Source organism: Heptranchias perlo, chromosome 17 (assembly GCF_035084215.1).
Source record: "Heptranchias perlo isolate sHepPer1 chromosome 17, sHepPer1.hap1, whole genome shotgun sequence".
In the NCBI taxonomy this organism is placed as follows: Eukaryota; Metazoa; Chordata; class Chondrichthyes; order Hexanchiformes; family Hexanchidae; genus Heptranchias; species Heptranchias perlo.
This window is the reverse complement of record NC_090341.1, coordinates 423,371-435,063: the sequence shown is the minus strand read 5'-3', so window position 1 is coordinate 435,063 and position 11,693 is coordinate 423,371. Positions and strand designations below refer to the sequence as shown.

Sequence of the window (11,693 nt, the reverse complement as noted above, 5' to 3'; positions counted from 1 at the left end):
TCCAAAGCAATTATGTCCTTTCTTAAATAAGGAGACCAAAACTGCACACAGTATTCTAGATGTGGTCTCACCAATGCCCTGTACAACTGTAGTAAAATATCTCTACTTTCATATTCCATTCCCCTTGCAATAAATGACAACATTCCATTTGCCTTCCTAATCACTTGCTGTACCTGCATACTAACTTTTTGTGATTCATGTACTATGACACCCAGATCTCTCTGTACTTCAGAGTTCTGCAATCTCTCTCCATTTAAATATACTGCTTTTCTATTCGTCCTGCCAAAGTGGACAAGTTCACATTTGCCCACATTATATTCCATCTGTCAAATTTTTGCCCACTCACTTAACCTTTCTATATCCCTTTGCAGACTCCTTATGTCCTCTTCACAACTTACTTTCCTACCTACCTTTGTGTCATCAGCAAATTTAGCAACCATACATTCAGTCCCTTCATCCAAGTCATTGATATAGATTGTAAATAGTTGAGGCCCAAGCACTGATCCCTGTGGCACTCCACTCGTTACATCTTGCCAACCTGAAAATGACCCATTTATGCCTACTCTCTGTTTCCTGTTAGCTAACCAATCCTTTATCCATGCTAATATGTTACCCCCTTCGCTATGAGCTCTTATTTTGTGTAGTAGCCTTTGATGTGGCACCTTGTCAAAAGCCTTCTGGAAATCCAAGTACACCACATCCACAGGATCCCCTTTATCCACGTTGCTTGTTACTTCCTCAAAGAACTCTAATAAATTCGTTAAACACGATTTCCCTTTCACAAAGCTGTGTTGACTCTGCCTGATTGCATTGAGATTTTCTAAGTGCCCTGCTATAACCTCCTTAATAATAGACTCTAGCATTTTCCCTATGACAGATGTTAAGCTGACTGGCCTGTAATTTCCTGCTTTCTGTCTCCTTCCTTTCTTGAATAGAGGAGTTACATTAAGTATAAAACACTAGTCTTAGACTTACTCTTCTCTCCCTCAAACTGAATGTGAAATTCAATCATATTGTGATCGCTGCTACCGAGAGGCTCCTTTACAATTAAGTCATTAATTAATCCTGTCTCATTATACGTTACTGGATCTAGAATAGCCTGCTCTCTGGTTAGCTCTAGAACGTGCTGCTCTAAGAAACTGTCCCGAAAGCACTCTATGAACTCATCTTCCAAGCCACCTTTGTCAGATTCTTCCAATCTATTTGTAGATCGCTGTTCCTTTCTCACAAGCCCCCATTATTTCTTCCTGTATACCCTGTCCTACAGTGTGGTTACTGTTAGGGGGCCCATAAACTACTCCCACAAGTGACTTCAAGCCTGAGGTGCTTAGAATGGTCTTCATCTGACCAACACGATAAGAAGCAGAGTCTCTTACCTGAATCGGGCAGTGAGAAAATGAAGTCTTGATTCTTGAACCCAGAGACTCTTGGAGTGTTCACTCTACAATACACAGCGAAAGCACATTCATTCTCCTTCCAAAACACAACAGATTCAGAACACCGAAACTCAACTTTGCATGGCCAACACAACACGTAACTAGATATTCTTTCAGCATTAAACCAGATAATTAGTTTGGAGAAATTTTTGTCCCATTTCAGACTCCAGTTTGATGCCAGTTCCATACACCATACTCCAACACCGCCCAAACGCCTAGCCCCTTCCCTTTAACAACTGCTAATGACTCCTGGGTCAGGCTACTTACATAATTTTACTGATGTTCATTTCAAAACTCAGCCATCACAGGCAAGCGCCTGCTTCCTAGTCACAGAAGCTTGAACTTGTACATGAAATATCCGTGAGGTGTTGCTGCAGGACAAACAATGAACGCATCTCACTGCAGACAAGTACAAGAACGGGAAATGCTTGCCATATTTATCCCCAAATTCAGGCAGCTTTAGGCTAACTGCCAAACAAGGAACAACGACACAATGGCTTGGAAATGCTGCTCAGCAATAACACCCAGCATCTGCTTCAATCAGGACCTACTGATTCTGGTACAACGCACACCTGGAGACTGACCGTTTCTCCTCTTGTAGTGGCAGCCTTACATAAATCAACATCTCACAAACCTAAGGTGTCAAGTCAATCAACTGGGACCCAATGAGGGCTGTTTACAGACAGATATAAACAAAACACAGACTGCACTCCTGCCCTACTTCACACTGCCCCGTTCTCTCCCGATAGCCCAGTATCAATCCCAAACTAATCCCACTGCCCCGTTCTCTCCCGATAGCCCAGTATCAATCCCAAACTAATCCCACTGCCCCGTTCTCTCCCGATAGCCCAGTATCAATCCCAAACTAATCCCACTGCCCCGTTCTCTCCCGATAGCCCAGTATCAATCCCAAACTAATCCCACTGCCCCGTTCTCTCCCGATAGCCCAGTATCAATCCCAAACTAATCCCACTGCCCCGTTCTCTCCCGATAGCCCAGTATCAATCCCAAACTAATCCCACTGCCCCGTTCTCTCCCGATAGCCCAGTATCAATCCCAAACTAATCCCACTGCCCCGTTCTCTCCCGATAGCCCAGTATCAATCCCAAACTAATCCCACTGCCCCGCTCTCTCCCCATAGCCCTGTATCAATCCCAAACTAATCCCATTGCCCCGCTATCTCCCCATAGCCCTGTATCAATCCCAAACTAATCCCACTGCCCCACTCTCTCCCCATAGCCCTGTGTCAATCCTAAACTAATCCCGGGAAACACCGCGAGCTCTCTCACTGACCTTAGGAGGCTGTATTGCCACAGGAAAAATTAAACATACTTGCGCTGACAATTGCTGTTTCTGTTATCCTGTTCCTGGTCCAAAGTAAAGGTTATTTAAACCATTTTATCGTGTTTTTTTTTGCAGTAATTTATTTGATCACTGTGTATACTCTTGTTATCCAGCACCCTGGGGGTTAAACCTTTTCCTTTTTCACATCACGGAAGCATTTTCATAGAATCATAGAAAGTTACAGCACAGAAGGAGGCCATTCGGCCCATCGTGTCCGTGCCAGCCGAAAAAGAGCCATCCAGCTTAATCCCAATTTCCAGCACTTGGTCCGTAGCCCTGTAGGTTACAGACCTTCAGGTGCACATCCAGGTACTTTTTAAATGTGATGAGAGTTTCTGTCTCTACCACCCTTTCAGGCAGTGAGTTCCAGACCCCCACCACCCTCTGGGTGAAAACATTTCTCCTCAGCTCCCCTCTAATCCTTCTACCAATTATTTTAAATCTATGCCCCCTGGTCACTGACCCCTCTGCTAAAGGAAATAGGTCCTCCCTATCCACTCTATCTGGGCCCCTCATAATTTTATACACCTCAATTAAATCTCCCCTCAGCTTCCTTTGTTCCAAAGAAAACAACCCCAGCCTATCCAATCTTCCCCCATAGCTAAAATTCTCCAGCCTTGGCAACATCCTCATAAATCTCCTCTGTATCCTCTCTAGTGCAATCACATCTTTCCTGTAATGTGGTGACCAGAACTGTACACAGTACTCAAGCTGTGGCCTAACCAGTGTTTTATACAGTTCTAGGATAACCTCCCTGCTCTTATATACTATGCCTCGGCTAATAAAGGAAATTTTTGGGCCATTGGTGGTGGATACTGTTAAATGGTGATATCCTCCAATCAGCTCACACCAGTTTCGGCATTAGACTGACTTCTCAAGCAGCTGGACAAAATATTCCATCTCAGGGTGTTGTACCCCGGATTGTACGTTGGAAAGGTCTAAACTGGGATCATTGTTGCAGTGCATTTATTGGTTTGTTGCACTTGCCAAACAGTGGGTGTGATGGGCTGCTGATAAGAAACAACATTTCTGCACATTCCCAAGTTGTTCTTGTTGAACTGGATTGGAAAAGACAGGCAGCACATGTCAATCCCAAAGTTCAAATAGTTCCCCTGTTAAAGGCCCAAGTGTTACATTAGTTTGAAGCACTTCACTGTTAATCTCGTCAGCCACTTACTGTTTCTCTGGCTGGACCACAGCGATCTTCTTGTGCTTGGTGACTACAGAAAAGAAAAATGGGCCAAGATTATTAAAAGGGTAAAATCCCTATGTCCCCTCAGAGAAAACTGAAACATATTTAAAAGATTGAAGTGTTATGAGGAAAGGAGATGCAACAGAATAATATTCCAATCATGATCATAGCACGGTGACACTGTACAATTAATGAATATGTTGACAGGACGGACCATTGTTCCACAAGGGAGCTCATTATTACCAATTAATTTCCGTGGAGGCTGAAGGGAGAATCCATTGGTCTCACACCAGCCGACTGGGAAAATCTCCATTGATTCTGCGGGTACTATGATTTCTGGGATTGGATCCTTCGAACCTGCCAATAAATTATACATATATTAAATAAAAATATCTAAACTTTTCGTTTGGTCATTTGTTTCTGTAAGTGCTCCCATGCCTGAATAAAGTCAGAAGAACCAGTCTCTAAAATAACAGAACAGACAACGAGACCAACAACCCCGAGATAATCACCATCGGCTGTCGGACATTGCCCCTGGGAGGGGAGGGAGAATTGCCCTCCCCCCTTCACCGGGAGGGCCCGCCAATCCCCCCCCTTTCACCGGGAGGGCCCGCCAATCACCCCCGACCCGCCCCCATTCGCCAATCCCCCCCCCTTCACCGGGAGACCCGCCAATTCCCCCCAATTCCCCCCCCCTTCACCGGGAGGGCCCGCCAGTCCCCCCCCCCCCCCGACCCGCCCCCATTCGCCAGTCCCCCCCCTCGCCGGGAGGCCCGCCAGCCCCCCCCTCGCCGGGAAGCCATCACCCCCCTCCCAAATATCCCCCCCAAACCCCCCCTCACTGGGAGACCCCTCCTCCCTATCCCCCCCTCACCGGGAGACCCCTCCCCTCCAATCCCCACCCCTGACCGGGCGACCTACCATCTGCAATCCCCCCCCCTCAGCGGGAGACCCATGACCCCAACCCCAATCCCAACCCCAACCCCCCCACCTCAGCAGGTGACCCACAACCCCAATCCCCCCAGTGGGAGACACACACCCCAATACCCCACCTCCCCCCCATTGGGAGACCCACACCACCAATCCCCCCCAGCGGGAGACCCACACCCCCAATCCCCCACCTCAGTGGGAGACCCACACCTCCAATCCCCACCCTCAATGGGAGACCCCATGTGTGACCCCAAACCCCCCTCCGTGTGGGACCCCAATCCTCCCTCCCCCACACCGTGTGTGACACCAATTCCCCCTCCTGCCCACCATGTGTGACCCCAATTCCCCCTCCCGCCCACCATGTGTGACCCCAATCCCCACATTAGTGCCCTCACCCTCCAGATGCAGCCAGATGCAGTGGCCTTTAACTTTGGTAATTGTGGCGACGCAAATCTCTGCTGGATGTAGCGGATTGGCTGCTTCCAGCTTCATGTTCTCCTCCAGTCCGTGGTCAAGAGGCGGCTGGAAGGGAAACAGAACTCGCATTTTTACAGCGGCTAATCACGGCCTCCAGACGTCCCCACCATTTTACAACCAACAGATGAGGCTCAAAGTGCAGCCACACTTGTTACCAAGGCAACTGCTACAGAGGAGAAGGAGGAGGAGTCTGGATCATCCAATCCCCTTCCACCCGTTATTGCGTTTCAGTCCACAACCGGCCAAGTAATCGTACAATCTAATGGCTGAGAACATAACATAAGAACATAAGAAGTAGGAGCAGGAGTAGGCCATACGGTCCCTCCAGCCTGCTCCGCCATTCAATAAGATCATGGTTGATCTTCGACCTCAACTCCACTTTCCCGCCCGATCCCCGTATCCCTTGATTCCCCTAGAGTCCAGAAATCTATCGATCTCAGCCTTGAATATACTCAACGATGGAGCACCCACAGCCCTCTGGGCTAGAGAATTCCAAAGATTCACAACCCTCTGAGTGAAGAAATTCCTCCTCATCTCAGTCTTAAATGACCGATCCCTTATCCTGCGACAATGCCCTCTAGTTCTAGACTCTCCAGCCAGGGGGAAACAATCTCTCAGCATCTACCCTGTCAAGCCCCCTCAGGATCTTAATTGTTTCAATGAGATCACCTCTCGTTCTTCTAAACTCCAGAGAGTATAGGCCCATTCTACTCAACAGTGCATGTTCCCATGCACCAGCTACCACTGTCCTTCTAGGTGATGGAGGTTGTGGGCTTGGGAGGTGCTGTCGAAGAAGAGTTGGTGAGTTGCTGCAGTGAATCCTGTAGGTAGTACACACTGCAGCCACGGTAGGGGAGAGAGTGGGTGTTTAAGCTGGCTGACCGTCACCCAGCAATTCTGTGGCACGAATATCATTTGCCACTTATCAGCCCAAGCCTGGATGTTGTCTAGGTCTTGCTGCATGTGGGCACGGACTGCTTCATTATCTGAGGAATTGCAAATGAAGATGAACACCGTGCAATCATCAGCGAATAGCCCACTTCTGACCTGCATTGCATCATATATTTATTGCACCTTCAATTAAGTCATGCTGTGCCCATATAAAGGGGAACATCAAACAATATAAACAAAATGCTACAATTTTAAATGGAGTGCAGGGACAGAGAGACCTGGGGGGTGTACACAAATTTTTGAAGTTGAGAAGGTTGTTAAAAAAGCATACACGATCCTTGGCTTTATAAATAGAGGCATAGACTACAAAAGCAAGGAAGTTATGGTAAACCTTTACATATCACTGGTTAGGCCTCAGCTGGAGTATTGTGTCCATTCTGTGAAGGCCATGTGAAGGCCTTAGAGAGGGTGCAGAAAAGATTTACTTGAATGGTACCAGGGATAAGGGACTGCAGTTATGTGGAGAGACTGGAGAAGCTGGGATTGTTCTCCTTAAAGTAGGAGGTTAAGGGGAGATTTAAGAGAGGTGTTCAAAATTATGAGGGGTTTTGATAAAGTAAATAAGGAGAAACTGTTTCCAATATAACAGAAAGAGTAGACAAGGGTAATGCAATAGATGTAATATATTTGGATTTTCAAAAGGCCTTCGATAAGGTACCGCATTGTGGACTCATGACTAAGGTCAGAGCACGTGCAGACAGGGGACAAGTAGCGGAATGGATAGCAAGCTGGATACAAAACAGAAAACAGAAAGTAGGGGTTAAGGGTAGCTACTCAGACAGGCAAAAGGTGGGAAGTGGTGTTCCACAGGGATCGGTGCTGGGACCACTGCAGTTCACAATTTACATCAATGATTTGGACTCGGGAATCAGAAGTACAATTTCAAAATTTGCAGAAGACATGAACTTGGCGGTATAGTTAATACAAAGGAAGAATACGTTAAAATGCAAGAAGACATTAATAAACTTGCAGAATGGGCGTGTAATTGGCAAATAAATTTCAATATAGAAAAGTGTGAGGTGGTGCATTTTGTCCCCTGTCTGCACGTGCTCTGACCTTAGTCATGAGTCTACAATGCGGTACCTTATCGAAGGCCTTTTGAAAATCCAAATATATTACATCTATTGCATTACCCTTGTCTACTCTTTCTGTTATATTGGAAATGGGGATGTTCGCTGATGATTGCACAGTGTTCAGTTCCATTCACAACCCCTCAGATAATGAAGCAGTCCGAGCCCGCATGCAGCAAGACCTGGACAACATCCAGGCTTGGGCTGATAACTGGCAAGTAACATTCGTGCCAGACAAGTGCCAGGCAATGACCATCTCCAACAAGAGAGAGTCTAACCACCTCCCCTTGACATTCAATGGCATTACCATCGCCGAATCCCCCACCATCAACATCCTGGTGGTCTCCATTGACCAGGAACTTAACTGAACCAGCCATATAAATACTGTGCATACAAGAGCAGGTCAGAGGCTGGGTATTCTGTGGCGAGTGACTCACCTCCTGACTCCCTAAAGCCTTTCCACCATTCACAAGGCACAAGTCAGGAGTGTGATGGAATACTCTCCACTTGCCTGGATGAGTGCAGCTCCAACAACACTCAAGAAGCTCGACACCATCCAGGACAAAGCAGCCCGCTTGATTGGCACCCCATCCACCACCTTAAAACATTCACTCCCTTCACCACCGGTGCACTGTGGCTGCAGTGTGTACCATCCACAGGATGCATTGCAGCAACTCGCCAAGGCTTCTTCGACAGCCCCTCCCAAACCCACGACCTCTACTACCTAGAAGGACGAAGGCAGCAGGCACATGGGAACAACACCACCTGCACATTCCCCTCCAAGTCACACACCATCCCGACTTGGAAATATATTGCCGTTCCTTCATCGTCGCTGGGTCAAAATCCTGGAACTCCCTTCCTAACAGCACTGTGGGAGAACCTTCACCACACGGACTGCAGCGGTTCAAGAAGGCGGCTCACCACCACCTTCTCAAGGGCAATTAGGGATGGGCAATAAATGCCGGCCTTGCCAGCGACGCCCACATCCAATGAACGAATAAAAAAAAAATACTGCTTGGATAATAAGAGTCCAAATGGGGTAGAGGAGCAAAGGGATCTCGGGGAACCAATACATAAATCATTAAAAGTGGCAATGCAGGTTAATAAGGCTATTAAAAAGGCAAAGGTAAGGAGTTGCACAACACCAGGTTGTAGTCCAACAGCTTTATTTGAAATCACAAGCTTTTGGAGCTTTGCTCCTTCGTTAGGTGAGTGAAGGGTTCCATAAAGGCACAGCATATATAGTCAGAGAACAATGCCTGGTGATTATAGATAATCTTTCTAACTGCCCTTTATCACACCTCGGCAGAGAGATACTCACAGCAATCAAAGGAGGGGATGGTGTTCAGACAGGTTAGTCCTGGAAACATTACATCCAAGAATAGAATCATAGAATCATAGAAGTTACAACATGGAAACAGGCCCTTCGGCCCAACATGTCCATGTCGCCCAGTTTATACCACTAAGCTAGTCCCAATTGCCTGCACTTGGCCCATATCCCTCTATACCCATCTTACCCATGTAACTGTCCAAATGCTTTTTAAAAGACAAAATTGTACCCGCCTCTACTACTGCCTCTGGCAGCTCGTTCCAGACACTCACCACCCTTTGAGTGAAAAAATTGCCCCTCTGGACCCTTTTGTATCTCTCCCCTCTCACCTTAAATCTATGTCTCCTCGTTATAGACTCCCCTACCTTTGGGAAAAGATTTTGACTATCTACCTTATCTATGCCCCTCATTATTTTATAGACTTCTATAAGATCACCCCTTAACCTCCTACTCTCCAGGGAAAAAAGTCCCAGTCTATCTAACCTCTCCCTATAAGTCAAACCATCAAGTCCCGGTAGCATCCTAGTAAATCTTTTCTGCACTAGTTTAACAATATCCTTTCTGTAATAGGGTGACTGAATAAACAAAGGGTCAAATCACAAAGACAGAGAGAGAGAGACCAGCAAGGCAGAGAGAGAGAGAGAGAACGACCAGTTGTATTAAAAACAGATAACTTTTTTTCGCTGGTGGGGTTACATGTAGCGTGACATGAACCCAAGATCCCAGTTGAGGCTGCCTCATGGGTGTGGAACTTGGCTATCAATTTCTGCTCGACGATTTTGCGTTGTCGTGTGTCTCGAAGGCCGCCTTGGAGAACGCTTACCCGAAGATCGGAGGCTGAATGTCCTTGACTGCTGAAGTGTTCCCCGACTGGGAGGGAACCCTCCTGTCTGGCGATTGTTGTGCGGTGTCCGTTCATCCGTTGTCGCAGTGTCTGCATGGTGTCACCGATGTACCATGCTCCAGGGAATCCTTTCCTGCAACGTATGAGGTAGACAACGTTGGCCAAGTCACAGGAGTATGAACCATGTACCTGGTGGGTGGTGTCCTCTCATGTGATGGTGGTATCTGTGTCGATGATCTGGCACGTCTTGCAGAGGTTACCGCGGCAGGGTTGTGTGGTGTCGTGGACGCTGTTCTCCTGAAAGCTGGGTAATTTGCTGCGAACGATGGTCTGTTTGAGGTTGGGTGGCTGTTTGAAGGCGAGTAGTGGAGGCGTGGGGATGGCCTTAGCGAGGTGTTCGTTGTCATCGATGACATGTTGAAGGCTGCGAAGAACATGGCGTAGTTTCTCCGCTCCGGGGAAGTACTGGACGACGAAGGGTACTCTGTTGGTTGCGTCCCGTGTTCGTCTTCTGAGGAGGTCTATGCGATTTTTCGCTGCGGCCTGTCGGAACTGTCAATCGACGAGTCGAGCGTCATATCCCGTTCTTACGAGGGCGTCTTTCAGCGTCTGTAGGTGTCCATCGCGTTCCTCCTCGTCTGAGCAAATCCTGTGATTCGCAGGGCTTGTCCATAGGGGATGGCCTCTTTGACGTGGTTAGGGTGGAAGCTGGAGAAGTGGAGCATCGTGAGGTTGTCCGTGGGCTTGCGGTAGAGTGAGGTGCTGAGGTGCCCGTCTTTGATGGAGATTCGTGTGTCCAAGAATGAAACCAATTCTGAGGAGTGGTCCATGGTGAGTTTGATGGTGGGATGGAACTTGTTGATGTTATCGTGTAGTCTCTTCAGTGATTCTTCGCCGTGGGTCCATAGGAAGAAAATGCCATCGATGAATCTGGTGTATCGCGTTGGTTGGAGGTCCTGTGCAGTGAAGAAGTCGTGCTCGAACTTGTGCATGAAAATGTTGGCGTATTGGGGTGCGAATTTGGTCCCCATGGCTGTTCCATGTGTTTGGGTAAAGAACTGGTTGTCGAAGGTGAAGACATTGTGATCCAGGATGAAGCGGATGAGTTGTAGGATGGCGTCTGGGGATTGGCTGTTGTTGGTGTTGAGTATTGATGCTGTCGCAGCGATGCCGTCATCATGGGGGATACTGGTGTAGAGTGCCGAGACGTCCATCGTGGTGAGAAGTGTTCCTGGTTCAACTGGTCCGTGGGTGCTGAGTTTTTGTAGGAAGTCTGTAGTGTCGCGACAGAAGCTGGGGGTTCCCTGTACGATGGGTTTCAGGATGCCCTCGATGTATCCAGAGAGGTTCTCACACAGGGTTCCGTTGCCTGATAAGATAGGACGTCCGGGTGTGTTGGCTTTGTGTATCTTTGGGAGGCAGTAGAAGTCTCCCACACGGGGAGCACGTGGGATGAGAGCACGTAGGATGCTTTGAAGGTCTGGATCGAAGGTTTGTTGAGCTGGTGGGTGTGTTCTTTGGTCGGATCTGCGGGTAACCGTCTGTAGTGTTCCTGGTTGTCCAGTTGTCGGTATGCTTCTTTGCAATAGTCCGTTCTGTTCTGTATGACGATGGCTCCTCCTTTGTCCACTGGTTTGATGACGATGTTGCGGTTGGTCTTGAGAGCGTCGATGGCGTTGCATTGTGCTCGGGTGACATTCTGGACTGTCTTGTGAGTGCGGCTGATGAAAGGATGCCCCGGAGCATGGTACATCGGCGAGACCATGCAGACACTTCGACAACGGATGAACGGACACCGCACAACAATCGCCAGACAGGAGGGTTCCCTCCCAGTCGGGAAACACTTCAGCAGTCAAGGACATTCAGCCTCCGATCTTCGGGTAAACGTTCTCCAAGGCGGCCTTCGAGACACACGACAACGCAAAATCGTCGAGCAGAAATTGATAACCAAGTTCCGCACCCATGAGGACGGCCTCAACCGGGATCTTGGGTTCATGTCACACTACATGTAACCCCACCAGCGAAAAACAGTTATCTGTTTTTAATACAACTGGTCATTCTCTCTCTTTCTCTCTGCCTTTCAAGTCTCTCTCTCTCTGTCTTTGTGATTTGACCCTTT

General features: G+C 48.0%; 1 protein-coding gene across 3 annotated transcripts in view; it reads right to left on the bottom strand.

Moving 5' to 3' along the window:
- The window catches only part of LOC137333952 (scm-like with four MBT domains protein 1), a 103,651-nt gene that overhangs the window by 26,004 nt on the left and 65,954 nt on the right, over positions 1-11,693 (bottom strand). For all 3 annotated transcript variants that reach the window (XM_067998303.1, XM_067998305.1, XM_067998304.1), the window contains 4 exons: positions 5,298-5,424; positions 4,216-4,329; positions 3,958-4,000; positions 1,377-1,441 (listed from right to left, as the gene is read on the bottom strand). In XM_067998303.1, the coding sequence (XP_067854404.1) occupies positions 1,377-1,441; positions 3,958-4,000; positions 4,216-4,329; positions 5,298-5,424 (349 nt within the window). The remainder of the gene's footprint in view (positions 1-1,376; positions 1,442-3,957; positions 4,001-4,215; positions 4,330-5,297; positions 5,425-11,693) is intronic.